This window comes from Halichoerus grypus, chromosome 8, assembly GCF_964656455.1.
Source record: "Halichoerus grypus chromosome 8, mHalGry1.hap1.1, whole genome shotgun sequence".
NCBI lineage: Eukaryota > Metazoa > Chordata > Mammalia > Carnivora > Phocidae > Halichoerus > Halichoerus grypus.
This window is the reverse complement of record NC_135719.1, coordinates 104,914,629-104,934,587: the sequence shown is the minus strand read 5'-3', so window position 1 is coordinate 104,934,587 and position 19,959 is coordinate 104,914,629. Positions and strand designations below refer to the sequence as shown.

General features: G+C 37.8%; 1 protein-coding gene across 10 annotated transcripts in view; it reads left to right on the top strand.

The window, feature by feature from the left end:
* The window catches only part of NIN (ninein), a 98,347-nt gene extending 78,791 nt beyond the window's left edge, over positions 1-19,556 (top strand). For 4 of the 10 annotated variants that reach the window (XM_078053667.1, XM_078053669.1, XM_078053666.1 and 1 more), the window contains 6 exons: positions 1,330-1,509; positions 3,204-3,353; positions 5,262-5,366; positions 9,460-9,660; positions 13,248-13,361; positions 15,579-19,556. In XM_078053667.1, coding sequence (XP_077909793.1) covers positions 1,330-1,509; positions 3,204-3,353; positions 5,262-5,366; positions 9,460-9,660; positions 13,248-13,361; positions 15,579-15,788 — 960 coding nt within the window. In that variant the 3' untranslated portion in view covers positions 15,789-19,556. Of the gene's footprint in view, positions 1-1,329; positions 1,510-3,203; positions 3,354-5,261; positions 5,367-8,128; positions 8,190-9,459; positions 9,661-11,476; positions 11,969-13,247; positions 13,487-15,578 lie in introns of those variants that run through there. The other 6 variants (XM_078053670.1, XM_078053668.1, XM_078053676.1 and 3 more) reach the window with 5 other exon arrangements.
* The last annotated feature ends 403 nt before the right edge of the window (positions 19,557-19,959 follow it).

The window sequence follows — 19,959 nt, the reverse complement described above, 5'->3', positions numbered from 1 at the left end:
ACCTGTGTTGTTCAAAAGTCAGCAGTATATTTTACATACCTATCTATGTATGTGCATATGTTTATATTTGTGTCAACACCTCCTAGCTCAAAATATAGACCAGTTCCAGCACCCAGCAGACTCTCTGGTCTCCCCTCCAGTTGATAACCACAAGGGAACCACTTCTCTACCGTCTGCCACCGTGGGTTAGGGATGCTTGTTTCTGAACTTCATATAAATGGAACCACAGTGACAAGGTTATTTTTTGTATTGTGCAAGACAGAGGACCATGCTGAGTTATTTTGTAGTAACAAAACTAAAACATTTCGATATTGTATAAAGTGTGTCTCATTTTAATATATCCAAGTGCTGCTTCACCTGTGTGCATAGAAATGAAAAATGGTATTAAAGATGTCAGCCTTGTGGAGATGTTAAGATTTTGTCCTACAGTAAAAGTAGGACAGTTATTTTAATCCAGTTATTTTATATCTTTTTATTTTTATTTATATATATATATATATATTTTTTTTTTTTTTAAGTAGGCTCCACACCCAGTGTGGGGCTCGAACTCATGACCCTGAGACTAAGAGTCTCATGCTGTCCCCACTGAGCCATCCAGATGCCTCCTTTTTATTTATTTATTTTTTTAAAGGAAAACAGTTGTTTCCATTTTTTAAAATTACTTCTGGGCTGACATTTTCCTCAAAATGAGATTGTAACTTTTTTTTCTTTTTCATGTTTTGGCTTAAAAAGCAAAAGCCCTACCTACTTGTTACTTTTTTTAAAGCATTTTCCAGGGTCCAAAAAATCACTTTGGTAGCTAAAAGCATATTTTGGAGTTCAGGCCTCAATTATATGGACAGTATGTGCTTTGGATTCTAAAAAAGGATCTGATTGCAAATGTGAAAAGAGTTTAGCTTGTGAAAGCTTTCAAGTTAGCATTGTATTTTGAAGTTCCCTTTGTGTCCTCTGTTAACCAAAAGAATAGTTATCTGGGGCCAAAGGGTTAACTTCATAAAGATGAAGCAATTTTTAAGGCCACCAATCTCTATGCACTTGGGCTCTATATAGAATCTGGACTTGCCCTACAGTCATCTTTGCTATTAGACTTGCTGGGGCTATTTTGCCAAAATAGATTTAGATTTTCATTCTAAACAGAATTTCCAAACCTTTTTAAAATCAGACTCCCAAAATATTGTTTTTATATCTGTGTATACAACAGACATTCACACCTCCATTAGAAGACATGAAGAATAAGAGGTGCTTACTAAGAATTATTGTCATTGAGTAAATACACTCAAACAGAAATCAGCTTGTTTTTAAGGCTTAACTCTGCCCTTTGCTGTTCAGAACTGGGCCCCAGAAATAGCCACCCATCCATCAGGATTCCCTACGCAGCAGCACTGGCTGACTTGGGACAAGATGGATCATCTGATAAAGGAGGAACAAGAGCTACTTCGGCAGGAGAACGAGAGACTCCAAACCGTGGTGCGGAACACCAAAGCGGAACTCACGCACTCCCAGGAGAAGGTACACTGAAAAGCTGCAGATGGTGGTGTAGGTTTGAAAATACTTAGTTTGATAGGAAGATGAGAGTTTGACATGACTGAAACTGTTCTAGGGTATGGATCTGAGTATTCTGCTATGGCAGACTTATTTTAGAATGTATAATTCATCATTTACTAGCAAGTAATTTTACCCTGGTATGTTTATATAATATTTTTCATTCTGTATAATCAGTTCAATATCAAAATCAATGATTTTAATCCTCCTATCCAGAATAGCCTCATGGAAATTATGTTAACTATATATTCTCCACTCAAATGGACTAGCTGCCAAGACTGGTAGTACAAAAATGGCAAAATTAGACTCACATCTTGTTGGGCTAACTCCTTGTAAGAGAAAAGGTACCCCTTTTTATTTAGTTAGTTATTTATTTTTTTAAAGATTTTGTTTATTTATTTGAGAGAGAGAATGAGAGAGAGACAGAGAGCATGAGAAGGGGGAGGGTCAGAGGGAGAATCAGACTCCCTGCTGAGCAGGGAGCCCGATGCGGGACTCGATCCCGGGACTCCAGGATCATGACCTGAGCTGAAGGCAGTGGCTTAACCAACTGAGCCGCCCAGGCGCCCAAAGGTACCCCTTTTTAAAGACTCAGCATTTCAAGGTGAGAATGGTCTCTAAAGAGGATCTTTTCCAACCACTAAACGGATGTTTATATTCTTTACTTCTGCTAAGTAGCTGACCAACTATGATGAACCTATGCTTAAACACTTCTTTTAAGGAAGAACTCTCTGAAGAGCCACAGATAGTCATTTAGAACAGCTGCTCTATGTCAGAAACTCTGCTCTCACTGAAGGTGCAGAGTCAACCAAGACAGACATGGTAGCTGTCCTCATGGAACTTGGTTGATATAAATGCATTGTTTCAGGTGTGAACAGTCCAGTACAAAGTGGATGGGACCATCACCTCATTGACTCCTAAAAGTTATGCTCCTATCAGAGAGAAAATGCCTAGGACTACATCTGTTTTCTTGACAGCCACGCCACACTGTTGACTCCCAGCCGATTGGTAGATCCAGAGGTCCCCTCTTCTCAGTCTGATCCTTACAGTCATTGGATTTTTAGACCCTTCCAGACTAAAAATAGATTTACCTCGAAGGATCTTTTGAAATCCAAAAAAGTAGAGTTCAAGAATTGGCAGACTTGGGGCACCTGGGTGGCTCGGTCGGTTAAGCGGCTGCCTTCGGCTCGGGTCATGATCTCGGGGTCCTGGGATCGAGCCCGCATTGGGGCTCCCTGCTCAGCCAGGAATCTGCTTCTCGCTCTCTCTCTCAAATAAATAGAATCTTAAAAAAAAGGATTGGCAGACTTGACTGAAAAAAAAAAAAAGTGTTTTTAATACAACAAAACCTGGGGTGCCTGGGTGGCTCAATCATTAAGTATCTACCTTCGGCTCAGGTCATGATCCCAGGGTCCTCAGATCGAGCCCTGCATCAGGCTCCCTGCTCGGCAGGAAGCCTGCTTCTCCCTCTCCCACTCTCCCTGCTTGTGTTCCCTCTCTTGCTGTCTCTGTCAAAAAATAAATAAAATCTTAAAGAAAAAAAAATACAACAAAACCCAAGTGCTGAAAAAAAAAAAACAACTTTCCTTATGTTCATTTTTTTTCTTTCTTGCTAGATGACTATATTAACATTTCTTCCTCTCACGTATGTTCTTGTTAAGGTCCGTCAGCTGGAATCTAACCTTCTTCCCCCCAAGCACCAAAAACATCTAAACCCATCAGGTACTATGAAGCCCACAGAGCAAGAGAAGATGAGCTTAAAGAGAGAGTGTGAACAGTTTCAAAAGGAACGATCTCCTACTAATAAGAAGGTGAGTTTTAAGAGTTTATACCGTGTGTCTATTTCTTTACTATGATGTGTCCCTATATGTATGTTTTTTTCCCCTGCATGCTTCCAACAAAATGATTGATTACAGTGGTATATTTTGGTTCTTCCGTCTATCTATACTTTCGTAATCTTATCAAATAGTATCATAGTTCTTTTTGATTCAGGGATGGTTGAAAAGGAGCAGTTAACTTTAAGTATTCATAATGAAGATGCTTAATCTTCAGTAGTATTATAGCCCTTTTAAGTTAGTAAAATCTATTTTTAAATGTATATATCCTGAATATTAGAAACATCTTAATATGGTCTGTATTAGCTACCTATTGCTGTGTAACAAAACAACAAACATTTGTTGTCTCACAGTTTCTGTGGGTGGGGCATTCAGAAGCAGCTTAGCTGAGTGCTTCTGGCTGAGGGGCTCATGAGGTTGCAGTCCACACATCAGCTGGGACTGCATTTATCCGAAGGCTTCACTGCTACTGAAGGATCCACTTCTAAGTTCAGGAATGTAACTGTTAGGAGGAGGCTTCTATTCCTTGCTGGCTGATTACAGAGGCCTCAGCTCCTCACTGCCTGCGCCTTTTCTCAGATCATGGCAGTGAGTGAGAGGAGAGGGATCCCAAAAGCTGCGGTGCCTTTTATAAGCTGTCCTGGAAGTGACACACCAGCATTTCTGCTATCTTCTGTTGGTCACACAGACTAACCCTGGTACAGGAAAACCCCAAGAGGTGGAGATCAGTAGGGACCATCTTGGAGGCTGGCTACCACGTGGTTAAACCTCCGTAGCATCACGCAGTTTGCTTTCTGTACTTTGTTCCATGAAGTAAGAGTTCTAAGACCAGGGTTACCCTGGGAGTTCTGGTTGTTACTTGTTTTCTTTCTTTTTTCTTCTAAACTAAAACTCAGAGTTTTCACTGTTATCTTCCTCTTCTGAAAATTATGGTTTGTGTAAAAATCTGGGAAGAATGATGAACAATCAATTACTTCTGTTATAAAAACTGTATGAAAATGTTAAGTTTGTGAAAGTTATCATGACCATAGGCAGTAAGAAGACTGGTTTGTGCTCTAACGGGGAAATACCATTCAGTTTTAGGTATATAAACTTTTCAGAAAGATAAAGGGTTTCATCCAGCTGCTAAGGGAAAAGTCTAATGATAGTTTTAACCTGAAAAGCTTAACACTTCTCTTTAACAATTTTTGCTCCTCTCCTCAGCTCTTTTTGATAGAAACCAAAATCAGGATTCTACAAGTGTCATATATTTTCTACTTAGCAATATTCTGAATTCCAGGGTCATGTAGCTCATTACATTCCTCCTATAATAGAGAATTCTAAAAATGGATACTCACAAAATCTTCAAATTTCATCTTTAAAATTGAGAAAGGAGTTCTCCAACTCAGGTTTTATGTACTCTCAGTTTTAAACCTTTAAACTTTGCCTTAAGACAGTGTTTTTCCCACTGCAGATCCATAGTAGAGGATCATGAAATTGATTTAGTGAAACATCAGCCTTTTTTATTTATAAGATATGCTAGAAAATATCAGAGTCCATGGCTCACGGTAAGGATAAATTTCATTTCATGAAAGTTCTCTTTCAGTGATATGTACTTATAATTGGTTATGGGTGTGGGCTATGTCCTGGGTGTATTTCTTAAGTGAGCGGCACTGAAGTTTGAAAGCCAGGTGCCTTCTGGAATCTGTTCCATGGAAGCAGTGGTGATTAAAAACTATCCTACTTAAATGTAATCAGTGCACTGAATTATATTGTTTTCCTTCAATGAGTGAAGTCTGCTTTCTTCCAAGGGTTAAGATTTCTGACTAGCATAAATTTGTCAAAATAAAGCAGAGCAACTCAAGTGTGTTTCATTTTTTTAAAGGGAATTTTTTTGTTTTTTAGCAGGTCAGTCAGATGAATTCCCTTGAAAGAGAATTAGAAACGATTCATTTGGAAAATGAAGGCCTGAAAAAGAAACAAGTAAAACTGGATGAGCAGCTAATGGAGGTAAGTTTTTAAGCAACTGGCCTTAGCTATGAAGAATATTTTAATCCATGAATGTGCCATTTGTTGGGAGAGACTAGCATAGCATTGAATTCCTATTATGAAGAAAAGTGAAAAAGTATGCTGCCAAGCTGAATTCTTTGGTCTGTCTTACCAAGTTTGATAGACGTCATTGCTCATTACATAGTCACAGGAATTCATACTGCTTCAGAGAGGAAGGAATCATGTTGACTATTCTAAAATGCAAGGACCCATACCTCCACAAATTCAGGTGGCAGGGACTCTGTCTGATCTTGGCCAAGAGGCCCAGAGCTCCCCCACCGCCACTGAGGTTGTAACAGTTTCCTGACACTTCCCCTATTGTAGTGTTTTACAGATGGGTTGCTAACAACCTCTTTAGTTAGGAAATCCGTGCAGGGAATTTGGGAGCATTAGCATTTAGAAGTTTAATCTTCCAGGGCTGTCACTGTTCATTACTACATTTGTAACTCAGCACTGCCTTGTGAGAGGTACATCTGTTAAATATAAAAATGGAGTTGTAAAACTTGTCAGCTTGGACACTGAGTTTCCAGTCTACTAGACTGCTTTCTGAATACTAAACACAATGATAGGATATAAAACAACTTACGTACAAATCCTCCTTAACAATACAAATTTCACTGAGATACTTTGCTTGGGGTAGATGAAAATGTCATGTGGTGAACTGTAAAATTTATTTAAGGTAGAGAGGTATGGGTAGAAAACATCTTTTTGTGCTCTTAAAAAGTCATGGGTAAACAAATATTTTAGAGCCAGAATTACAGGATGAGAGAGATTAAATAGATGGTTTTTAAATGTGAAATATGGGCAGATATGTCACACTGACATTTAAATGACCGCTGAGGTTTCTGCCAATTTTATGTTCTCTGATTTATCCACTAATAGGGAGATTAAACTATAAATAGTGAAATTCCAAACCCTTTTTTTCTTTCTCTGACAGCACATAATAAATGTGTTCCAAAGCTTGAGCTGCAGGCTGTGTTTAGATGTAGAGATGCTTTCTGATGAAATAATTGTATATTGTGATGAATAAGATATCTGAAGCTAAGCTCCACATGTCTCATACCAAATTGAAAAGTAACAGGGTATACTTAGTCACTGGTAGATCCTCTCCAAATGTTCTGCCAACAGGCCCATCCATCTCCCACCTGCTCTAGCCGGCCTCAGAAACCTCTCTCTTCCTAACCCCACTTCACATGTTTAACTATCATAAGCAATTTCCCTTCATTATTTTTCTCCTTGATCTAGTAGTAAATATTTGCTAATGGATGAAGTAAACGGATGTTCATGGTACTAGAGCTGAATAACTAAAGGAAAAACTTGAATTTTCCATTGGAACACTGAAAAGAACATCTCATACACTATTGTAATGAAACTTTCTTTAGGCAATAAGACAGCTATTAACTCTGTACAGACCGATACAAATTGGATTCTTCAGCAGCTTTATTAAAATGTAATTCATATACCATATAGCTCACCTATTTAAAGTATATACTGCGATGACTTTGTTATATCAATTTTTTAAATGGTGGTAAATATATGCAGAACAAAATTTGCCATTTTAAAATTCAGTGGCATTAATTACATTCACAGTGTTCTACAACCCTCACCGCTACTTCCAAAACATTTGCATCACCCCAAAGACTCTAACCATTAAGCGATAACTCTCCCTATCCCACCAGCCCTACAAAGTGGGTTTTTATTTATGTTCTGACATCTATAGATGAGGCCACTTTGGGGCACGTACAGTGGTTTTCACACCATTTTTTGTGCGCACCTCACCTGAGGGATAGGTACATTCCTCTGACTTGGCAGGGATTCTCATTGGGTTTGGGTGAGGGGCAGGCAGCAGGGGGAGGAGATGTTCCAACATCAGAATCTTTGGGATCAAGGATTTTAAGAAAAGCTCTCTAGGCGATTCTAATCTGATGTATGTCCTCCCTTGTGGGAAGGAGTTTCTCCTCATCCTTCTGTGTCAGTTTAAAAGTCACTGATCTAGGGGCCCCTGGCTGGCTCAGTTGTTGGAGCGTGTGACTCTTGATCTTAGTGTTGTGAGTTTGAGCCCTGTGTTGAGTGTAGAGATTACTTAAAAATAAAATCTTCAAAGAAAAAAAAAAAAAGTCACAGCTAATACAATACGTACCCATAGCCTAGGGCAATTAAATTCTTCCTTTTCCTAGTCTAGTGATTTGAGATCTTTAATTCCTACTCCAGGGCTTTTTCAACGACATGAGGCAACGTTCTCTAAATAACTGAATTTGAAGGTTCAAGAAAAGGGTTACAATCTGCATCAGCAGTTCTCAAGTCAGCCTAGCCAACAGTTCCAACACTTGAGCAACAAAATTGCCATTTGGAGATGCAGAATATAAACTATAAAAGTATTTAGTATCAGGTCCATCCAGACTAGACCTGGAATGTTCTAAATAATTCTCTTGGGACAGGTGGAGGTAAAGGTGGTAAGTTCACAAACTAGCCAAATCACAGTAGGTGAGGAAGCAGTTGCAGGATGAGAGCTATGAGACATTTTAAGGTCTGTAAAATTGGTATACAGAGAAATGTAAATATTGTCCTTTATAAGTCCTTACGGACTAGAGCACACATGTTCAGGTATATAATATACCCAGTTTTAACTGTTCTCTTTTTATAACTCATACTTTTCTTCCTCTTTTTATGACTCCTGTAATTTTCTTTTGTTTTTGTTTTGTCTGTGGCTAACCTGCACCTAGAACTCTGTGGTTGGAACTAGCAGAGAAGGGTGCAGTTCTCTGCCTGAGCTAGTGTGTGAAGGTAGAACATTCTCTTTCAATGCATTTCATCGCATGGAGATATCTCATTAGACTCCTTGTTCACGTAATCATTTTTACTGACTCTAACAGTTAGTAAATACGTAAGAGCCAATATTCATTTTGCTTTAACTATGGAATATGTCTGTGTTTCCATGTACAGCAGGATTTTCCTCAGTATTTAAAGACCTAGATGAAGAAAATCATCCTGCTGATATAAAATCATGGGATCATAATTCTCCCTATTTTTTAGTCCTGAAAATAAAATGGTGGGTTTCTGAATCTACAACTAGAAAATTTCAAAATGGGTAATCTCCCACCTCAGAAATTTAGATTTAAGGAAATGGATAGTGGCTCTGAAGTTTCATGACATTTAATTATAGTTGTGTCGTGGAGGGCCTTTTTCCCTTCTCACAAGCCTGGAGGAGCTGCTTCTCGAGTCTGGTACTTGGTCATGTTCATTGCATGCCTTCTGCGGGGTCCTCTGTCTGCTGAATGTGTCGACAGATGTGGAGTGGCATGCCTCACTGGCCAAATGCAGTGCGTTCTCCTTCTCCTTTTCCCTCTCCCCAGCTTTGGCATGTGATACACATATCATTTCCTCATTGTCTTGAACAAATACTTCTGTTCCATATACTTCAATTCCCGGGGATTCTAGGATATCACCCTTTGTCCCAGAATTGCTTATCTTATAGTGCTATTTAAGAGTTGAACATTGGTAAACTAAAATAGGGTAAAATAATTTTAGATATGAGATTCTTTGGCTATCCTGGAAAATATATAGTCCTTGAACATTTGCTTTTAAGAATCTTTATGAATGGTAAGTAAAGTGGCAAAACCCTAAAGCATAACCACTTTCTCCCCTTTGCTTACTCCAACCCTGTCTGCATTTTGTTTGTTTAACGAGGCGTAATTAAATGTTCTAGTATAAGGAGACAATGAAGTAGAATTTAGACACATTATATGTAGCGTGTACCTCATGCCCTTACAGTCACTCAAGAGTGAGGAAGTACAGTGTTTTAAGTCGAAAACTAATTATATCATCTCCTAAGGAAAATGACGCTTCCCAATTACTTACTTCTACTCAAGTCATGTACTGTCCTGTTTTCAAGTTGTCAGGGGGTCTGAGAGGCATTCACTTTGCTTGACACTTTCAAGAGTAGCTCTGTGCTGCAAAGCGCTTTTCATAAGGAATTTCCCCACCTCCTTTTCTGTAATTGTCTCAAATTAGCACTATAATTATAGCTGACCCGGGCTTTGCCTTTGTCGTCCAGAAGCAGCGCCTGAGGTCCGCTGTGATGCTTAGCCCATCCCCTCGTGCTCGGGATCTGCAGCTGCGCCAGCAGCAGGCCTGTCCGATGGTGCCCAGGGAGCAGTTTCTGCAGCTTCAACACCAGCTGTTGCAGGCTGAGAGGACAAACCAGTGCCTGCAGGAGGAGCTTGAAAACAGGACCTCCGAAACCAACACACCGCAGGTATGAGGCTCTTTCTTCCCTGCGGGTTAATTCAGCTCACCTCACCTCATTTGGCCTGTTTATGGGAAAGTTATACCCCTTCAAAGGTGGGGATAAAGAACCTAAATCTCTGTCAGAGAGCGCCATCTTACCTGTGTGACAAATCCACAGAACTGCAGTGTTACTTGGGGGTTTTGTTTTGGTTTTTTTGCAGTGATGCTCTTGCACTCTCAGCTCTGAAGCTGGGTAATGAAGTGTTCTGGGTCTCCTTTGCACATGCGTAGTTGATGAAGTATCAGGATCGCTTGAGCATAGTGTACAACTGACCTAACGTTTTTTGACTTAACATTTGTCTGATGCCAAAAATATTACAGAATTCAAGTACAACTCTAGGATATGCATTATTAACAAAGCAACCTGGGTTTTCCTGTACTAGAGGGGTACAGTCTGCTGAGTTCCATAGAATTCACAAGTGGGGACTTTAAACAACTAATAGAGTGTGTAGTCAGTAACTTGAGTTGATGTATTTCATTTAACTTAATTTTTAAGAATGATCAAGTTTGAAAACCTCTTTTTAAGAAAATAAACATCTTTTCCCTTTTCCTTTGAATTAGCCTTATCCTAGCTCACTACAGACACAATCTGATACAAGCTGGGTTTCCAAATAGTTCTCTTGAGACTTCTGAAAAAGCTTGACTAGGAATGAAGCACTTCATGCTTTTTGCTTGCCCAATTTGTTTATTCAGAACTAGGAATAAAATAAAAAATATTCCTTAGTTTGTATAATTCTAAATTCAATCTGGTTTGGATGCTTTTCTTCTGTTGTCTCTCAGTTGACTTTTCATAAGGAATTTCCCCACCTCCTTTTCTGTAATTGTCTCAAATTAGCACTATAATTATACCCTGGAGCAGTTCTGTCTTCCTCTTCTAGTAGTAGATATCTGTGCTTTGTCATGATATGCTTCTGTCAGCTAATCTTTTGAACAAAACCTTAAAATTATTTTTGTCTTCTGTGCTTTAAAAATTCACGTTTTTGGAAGTTTCTGCTATTCCACTTCAGTTTCCAAATAGTAAAATTGTGCCGGTGGGGTGTTGAACAGATGCTCCAACAATTCATTACAGAACTGAATTATAAAACCTTGACCTCAGTTTTTGTTTTTGTTTTTGTTTTTTTAAGATTTTATTTTTCAACAGAGAGAGCCAGCGAGAGAGGGAACACAAGCAGGGGGAGTGGGAGAGGGAGAAGCAGGCTCCCCGCCAAGCAGAGAGCCCGATGGGGGGATCATGACCTGAGCTGAAGGCAGACGCTTAACAACTGAGCCACCCAGGCGCCCTTGACCTCAGTTTTTAACAGACATTTTAAACCAAAGGATTAGGCGAAGATTTTATCTATAGCTTTCTCATACACACAGTTTTCAAAGCTTGCTCTTCTACCCCACCTGCCAGTGTTTAAAAACAATATCCTTTTACTCCGATTACTTCAGGATTAGATAGACAAAAACTGTTAAGATTTTTGTACTAAAAAAAAAAAAAATTTCTCCAGTCGGATGGCAGAGTGGACTGCTTATTTCTGCCACTAGAATGCCACTGCAGACTCTCCTATTTCTGGTAACTGAGCTGCCATTAATTTTAAAACGACAGAATATTGTTAGAATCTGCACGTTGCCTCTGTGTGTGGAGTGATGTGATGTCTTCTGCCTGTGTGTTGCTTTGCTTGCATATGTAGTGTTCGTGTGCTTTTAAAACTTGTTTGCATTATAAATGTGTGAATTTAGACTCCTCCCAAAACATAATCTTGACATCAGGGTGAAGTGTACCACTTGCCTTCTTTCTCTAGGCCTTGCTACCGGAGCAGCGAGCAGTGCATGCAGATTCCTACAGAAGGATTGGGCACCTGTGAAAACTGGGCTGCTATTGATGGCATTTCTTACCATGGCAGATACTCAGATGCACACACCCATACACCCCGCGCACGCACACACACAGACATAAGCTGAAAAATGTTTTGGAATCAAGTGCTCTTTTAAATTATTATTATTGCCTTTGCAGTATTATGTCTCTTATTTATTAATGTAGAAATGACAGATTTTGTGAATCAAATTCACAAATTTCAGCTTGTTTTGAATCATTTTATTTATACCATTTAAAGAGTGTGGACTTGAGATTCTTAAAAGGATGTATTCTATATATTTTCTCATTCCATATGCTGTAACTATTTTTAACAAGAGGTACTACTTTTATATATGGAATTTGAAGAAAATTTGGGTTATTTATACTGTTTTGTATAAGATGTATAATGCTTTTTTGACAGGAAAAAGGAAAATTTTGACAATAAAATAAATTTTAAATATATGACTGCCTTTGTTTTTCCTCTTTTGCCATGTTCCATGTTCTTCGAGTTATCTGTTATGGGTTTTTTTGTTTTGTTTTGCTTTTTTTTTTTCAGGCAAGTAGAAATCAGTCATTTTCCATTTACATTTGAACTTTGAAAAAGCCATTATATCTTTTAAAATACAGTATTTTTTTTAAAGCTAGATGTTCTCAAGGCCTGATTTCTTGAGGTTTACTTTCTGCATTAGACTTATACATACTACAATTTTTGACTTCAAATTGGTCACATGGTTTAGTTGCTTATATTTGAATAAATGCTGTTATTTTATCCAAACAAATGTTGGCTTTCCACCCATGTTTGGTCATTCTGCATGCTTTTAAGAGGAGTTATATCATCAGCCATTAACACCTGAGTTTTGAAGAACCTTTTAAAATCTGAAATTCTGTATGTGAACATTTTAGTGGCCTGCCAGGAGAGGCCGTTGGTTGCACTCTAAATCTCTGTGTCCTTGGGCTCTCCAGACCCCACGGAATTCCTTCATCCATCACTGTTGTGTGAGGAGAGGAGGGGCAGCCGGGGGTCTTCTTCTGCCCTATTATTTTATCTAGGAGTCGTGTGTGGGAAGAGGATTCTTAATTTTAAATCTTTTACGATAAACCCATCCTCCAATGCAGATGTTTGCTTCACACTGACAAGTCAAATTGGGAAACAGATGACTACAGTAACTGGCAGGAAGAGGCTGATTGTTATGAGGAAAGGAACACTAACAAACACCCTCACATCACAGTAACCAGCCATTTCACACAGGAGAAATGGACCTGCACATTGCAAGCTGATTGGAAATGTTAGGTGATCCTGAATAAACGCAGTTTTGTTTTATTCTTGAGAGACCCACAGTATGGCAAAGGCCCCAGTCACAGATGGAAGGTTGATAACCATAGTTTAATTTACTTTGGATACCCATCTTACTAGAAGAGATGCACACAGGTACTAAATTATGGGTTTTAAGAATATGGCTTTATCTCAGGGGAAAATGGTAACACAGGTAAGATTTTTTTTTTTTAATCTTTGATTCCTTCTCTGATAGGATTTCTTTTCTAACGTGCAACCCATGCAATGTTCAGAACCCCCATTTCACCAGAAATCCACCCTTCCAGTTACAAAGGCAAACATTTCCTGTCCTTTCTCTAGGCATCTTGTGGGGAAAAATAAATTACTAGTGTTTTTAGTATGGCATGATTTTCCAATGATAATACCCTTTTTTTCCTCCTTTCAGGGAAACCAGGAGCAACTGGTGACCGTCATGGAGGAACGAATGATGGAAGTTGAACAGAAATTGAAACTGGTGAAAAGGCTTCTTCAGGATAAAGTGAATCAGCTCAAAGAACAAGTGAGCCTCCCGGGTCACCTCTACCCACCCACCTCACATTCCACTTTTAACTCCAGTTTTCCATTCCTTTATCGCCATTAACTTGGTCACTTTTGTTGTCAAATAAAGGCAAATGCTACTACAGATGTCCAGCAGAATTTAGGATTCACTCTCCCCCATACCACTCCAGAAGTATGAATTCTGTATTCTCTACATTATTTTCCCAAAGCTCTTTTAAGGCAGGTTGGTCCACAATTTCAAAAATGTACGTTTGCTAACAGAGACTGACACGGACCTAACGAATTAATTCCTAACAAAGTTCAGCAGCTCAAATTTAATGTTTGTAGATTTTTTTTATTTGCCCAAGACAGGAAACATTCTATGGAAATAAACAGAAAATTTATGTTGGTAAAAAATTGGAAGATAAATGGAACTTTAGCTTTCCTGTTTGCAACAGCTATGATGACCTCAAAAAGTACTTATGGCTATAACCAGACCCCAAAATGCTGTGCTCTGAATTAGAATAGGGACCCAGAATTCCAGGACCACTATGGAGACTGACCCTTTTCACCTGCTGGTGGCAGGTGTGGCCTGTGTTTAGAAAGTATTTGTGTAACCACTGATGACATGCAAAAAAGGACTACTTTATAGAACGTGTTGTAGTGCTTTGGAAACTGAGATTAAGAACTGAGGGGCGGGGGCAGAAACTGTCCAGCCTGGTTTTCTAGATATATAAAAAGAAGAAGAATCCCAAAAGAAGGTCTTAATGCAGAGGTAGACTGGAACTTTCCTTTGCCCAATGTCTTAATCACAAAATGAAAGAAAGTCTTACACAATACACATTTATTCAATCCTTTAATCATTCACTTATTCAAAACATAGCTACTGTGTGCCAAGTCCTGTTCTAAGCACTAGAGATACAGCAGTGAACAAAACAAAATCCTGCTCATGTGGACTGTAATTCATTTACAAGGTATCGATCATTTGGCAAGGTAGTAATTTCAAAAATAAAGAAAATGGAGTCCACTTCAGCAGAGGAGAACGTAGAGAAGAAATACTTGATCCAACTCAGGAGTTTAAAGCAAGTTTCCTGAAGGCCTCTTAAACCAAGTACTGATGCTGAGTAAGATTTGAACAGATGAAGAAATGTGAGAAGGACATTCTAGACTATGGGAACATCATGTAGTTATGACAACATATGGGGTGTGGACATCTACAAACATTTTGGCATTAACAGTTCATACGGTCCTGAAAGAAGCAGAAGAAACTAGAGCAATAAGGAGGAGTGGGCAGTAGAGAGCCCTAGGTGCTGAGCTATGGAGTTTGAATTTCATTCTGTAGGTGATGAAGAGCCATCAAAGTGTTTTTTAAAAGTAAGGAAAGAAGGGAGAGAGAGAGAGATGAAAAGTTGTCTTAGGACAGTTTAATAGAGTAGACTAGTATGTTACACCAGCCAGTCATCTAGGTCCTGGGCTTCAGTGTCACCATCTTTATCATTGCCTTTTGAAATGCTAATAAATTAGCTAAGCTTCAGTTCATTATTCCCTAAAAACTCTATACTTTCAGATGCCCTGGTTAAAACTGGGTGTAAAATGAGGTGTAACGAGGAAAGGGGGATTGGAATACATTAATAGGAACCATAATAAAATTATCCCAGGGCTGCTGACCAATTTTCCCAGCCCAACCTAGACTATATCTTCTAACCCTAAAAATTAAAATATATCTTCTAGACAAGCTCTACTATGCAAAAGGGGAAGAGTTAAGGAAAAGTAACTGCCCAAATCTTACCTCTTTGTTGTATACAATACATGGACCAAATTTTAAAATAAACAGTAGGTTATAGCTATGAATGTTCTTAACAAGTGCTTGAGCTTCCCAGAGTTAAAGTTCATACTCTATACCTCAGAAACTATAAAAGTATTTTGATATATTTTTAGAGAATGAAAAAGTAACACCTCATTTATTTAGGTGGAAAAAGACTTTGATTTTTGAGCCTTCAAATATTAATATGTTCTTTTTGTTAGTGACTTCTACAAACATCATGCAAAGAAACAGCTTGGAATAAGTGGATTTGCTCTACTTGTATCCCTGATGCCAGGTCTGATGTTAAACCTGTGTTGTAAAATAGAAGAATAGAATTGATAGACGTCATTTGCCTTTATGAACAATTGTCCTAATGTCACACCTTTAAACTTAATTACAGAAATGGAGTCAAGATGTTTCTGGTTCTGTTTCTAGCTCTACAAGAATACTAAAGCAGATGCAATGGTGAAGGATTTGTATGTTGAAAATGCCCAGTTGTTGAAAGCTCTGGAAATGACTGAACAGCGACAAAAAACAGCAGAGAAGAAAAATTACCTCCTAGAAGAGAAGATTGCCAGCCTCAGTAATATAGTCAGGAATCTGGCACCAGCACCACTGACTTCTACACCTCCCTTGAGGTCATAGCCAAGCCAAAGGATACACTCATATTTGTGCACTTTACTGAAATGGATGGAACATTTCAGTAAGTTCTCTCAACCATTTGTTTTTTAAACCTTTAATGGTTTAAAGTTAAACTCAACCTAAAACTGCCAGCAACAGAACTGGTCTCCATTCATTATAATTAGTTTTTCTAAAGAGACTAAATTATTCCCAAGCTTTGAATTTTTAAAAAATATCCTAATAGCCACCAAAAAGGTAGATATATGAACACAATGCAAGAGTCTTAAAACCCCAGTTTTGAATGAGTTTTTTTTAAATATTATATATAAAGCTATGTGTAAATTCCAGATATTTAAAGTTTGAGATCTGATTAGCCTATTGTTTTGATCTTTATTTAAAAAACAAATGTATGTCTTCTTACACCTTCAAATATGGAAAAGTCATTCTGTTTCTAATACTTTTGGTTCTTTGGTAACAGACCCTGGGCTCAATAACCACAGAGGTCAGAAAAGCCAGAGTCCATAGTACTCTACCTTTTAACACCTATGACAGTATTACCACTCTTGATGTATTCTAGATGTAAAACTGATTTATTCAACTGCACTGTTAACTAATGTTAAAACTGTACTTTAAACATTTTTTTTCCTCCTTAGAAGTTTCATTCGGGGAGCTTATCTTCTAAAAAATGGATAAAGCCACGTTCTTAAAAGCATTTGAACTATAGGGAAAGCATTGAACAAATCACTTTGGAGTAAACAGCTACTCTTAGAAGAGAGATAAGCAAACCATGGGGGTTTCTCTCTCAAGTCTTGGAGTTCATGAACTTACATTTAGGGTTGCTTCAAGAACTCAGGGAACAATACTTTGAATGGTCTTCCTCAAACAATGTAGGGCCTCTTTAAGAATTTGAAATGCATAAACCATGTGACCTTATTTGTCTTATATTTAGAGCTATACTATGATTTTTATTTCTATATTTTTGGTGAATTTACTCTTCTGAAAAGCCTTGATTTTAGAGTTAAAAACTTACGGAAGAGTTATTTGCTTAACATAGGTTAAAATTTCCATGCTTCCTATTCTTCTAACACTTCAAATCTGATCATAAGAATTTCTTACTCTGAGGGTACCTGGGTGGCTCAGTCGGTTAGGCATCTGCCTTCTGCTTGGGTCATGAACCCAGGGTCCTGGGATCGAGTCCCGCATCGGGCTCCCTGCTCAGCAGGGAGTCTGCTTCTTCCTCTGACCCTCCCCCCTCTCGTGCTCTCTCTCTCTGAAATAAAATCTTTAATTTCTTACTCAGATAAGGACTGGCATGCCATCTGAGGTAAAAAAGTGCCAAGTAGGATTTTCCATTCAGTTCTCAAGACCAGAACTTTATAGAGCAGTCAACGTTTTTAAGATGGGTAAATATTTTCCCCCAAATCAAAGCTTTGCTTCTTAGCCTACTTCAGCCAGCCAGCCATTGGTGGAGGACTTATGTTTAGGACACTAACAAAGCTCATTATAGTGACCTACTTGTTTTTGTGGAACAGCAATTAGATAAGAAAAATTCACTCTGATGTATTCCTGGAAGGCCAAACCCATCGATTTACAAGACCGGTAACAGCAAAATCACGCACTGCTTTATGGGCAGGGACAAAAGATTCACGAAAACTGCCTAAGAAGTCATATGATGTTTAAAAATCTCAACAAAATAATTTGCATCAAGCAACTTTCAGGTTCCTCGTGGCCTAACCATCTGTTGGTCCCACCTGACAAGCTAGGGCCAACACAGAAATCCTTACTCCAAGAGCTCTGACAAGGTATGGCCGTTTGTGGGACTGGAATTCAAACTCATGAAACAAACCTTTTCAGGTCTGGATAGCTCTTACTTTCAGAAAGTCCTGATTTCTCCCTGGAAAAATAATTAATTTTAATCCTTCCCTGTAATTACCCTTCAAAACATGTCACATCTGCTATCATGCCTTCCCTAATCTTTCATCCCAGTGCAAACATTACTAGTCAACCCAACTACTGGTATGGCATTGGCTTTAACAGAGAATGTTTTTCACTTAAAACTGTGGATAGACCTAGGGGACTAAGGTCATAAATAAACTATGCATCTGTGGTGTATTTATGTGATATGCTTCAAGTTACTCAAGGTTATTACTATCAAAACTGAACACCAAGCAGATTTCTCAAATAACTGGCTTTAGCATGTGATCACATGTGTTGTAATTTTTGTTGTTTTTTACATTACGAAAAGTGTAGGTTAATTTCTCATAAATCTATATTTATGTGTATATAAAATGCTGTATAATGAATGTAAATATGACTTTCTGGAAAGTTTTAGACTACATTTAGAATCCCTTTATCCAAAATCAAAATGCTGCTCAAATGATTAATTGAATCAACATCTAGGTGCTTTATTTCTTGTTTTACTGCACTTATAAAAGGGAAAAAGATCAACATGAGGTTACCTTAAATTTATACATTTGTGCAGCAGTTTATTTTTGTAGCCTAGAGTGGGAATTTAACTGGCAATTTATAATAGCATTTACAGCTTTTAAAAAATCTTTTAAAGAGATTAAATTTGAACTTAAATGTTTAGGTTTTGCTTTCAGACTTTATAATAGCACTCTTTAAGATCACTAGTTATGTATTCTTTTATAGGCATTTAGCTACTTGTTTGTTAAAAGCACTGGTTAAACTTTCTTTGGCTTTCTTAAGAGTTATTTAAATTAGTCTGAGAAGATGGGATATTCACTTCAAGGAAAGAGTCAAGTTTGCCTTTGTGATAATATGTTACACTAAGACAAAGAAAATGTGGATCACAAAACCTGCGTTGTTCTATTTTGCTTTCTTCTGCTCTTTAGAAGTCTGAACTCTTAAGCTCAAATTGTGAAGGGAGAAAAGTAGAGGGGGTGGGGTAGAACCGATCACAGTATTTTATTTATTTTTCTAAAACCTGGATTTTAAAACTATTTTAAATGTGAATCCTTCCCAGAAGCTTCAAATACATTGCTTATATATTTAATCTTGAGCATATTTTACATAAATAGATTACAAAATCATGAGCTTTCACAATTTAGAAGGAGCTCTTACAGGTCTAGTGTTTCAATAATGTACAAATACCCAGGTCAGGTATTATTATGAAGAACATTTTTCTTTAAGAATGAATAAAAAGTCCACTTTATGGTGGACTTTAACATGTGGGAATGAATTTATTTTTTTCATTTCTTTTTTTTCCTGAGGGAAGGAAAAGAGAAATATGTTGCTATTGTCAGCATCTTAAAGGTATTCCCTATCAAGGCAAGGCTAAGTGCTTTGTCATAGTATTAAGCAAGTCTTGTTTTGAATGGATTACCTGTAATGGCTCATTGGAATGATATACAAGTAATGCCAAAAGCCAAGTCAAAGCCTAATAACCAAAGCATTCCATATTTAAAACTTATTTATCATATCATATTTGGACCTATTTGAACATCTCAACACACTAAAAAAGAAAACTGTATTATGGCATATGGATAGCTGTTTATTAAAATTAACCTTTTATTGCTCAGCTTTTTTGAATGATTTAAATTAACTTTATTCTTATGGGAAGACATTTTCACACCATGATTTAAGGGAACACTAGTTTTGTGGGGAAAAAAAACAAAACCCTGAGTTCATCAAAAGCCATCTATAAGATTCTTTTGAGATAAAAATTAATGTGTATGTGTTGATATCAACTTTGTATATTTCATCTTAGCCATTCTCTCTTAAAGGTTTTAATGTGAGCTTAAAATGTAAATAAAGAATTTTGTAAACATGGCTCTTGTTTTCTATATATCCTGAACTTTTATACAGTGTCAGTACGTTCATCATTGGTCTTTAGAGTAAAAGCATCAAAATACTGCACTAAACACATTCTACAAATGCAGAATCTCTGCATCCACCCCAGACCTAATAAATCATATTCTTCATATTCTGCATTTTAAGAAAATTCCCAAGTGATTTGTATGTGATTTAGAGCACTGGGACTCCATTTCTGTCACAGAATTGAAGACTTTTACACCAGCAAATTTGGGGTCCCTGTACCCTGTAGTGGTTCATAATTTACCTCCAGAATCCTGACTCAACCTCAGGTGAGGCCCTACTTGGGATTTTGGGTGCTTTGGAGGTGACTTTGTTTCACTTTCCCATCTTTATGGGTGACTCAGACTTAGTTGAGCTG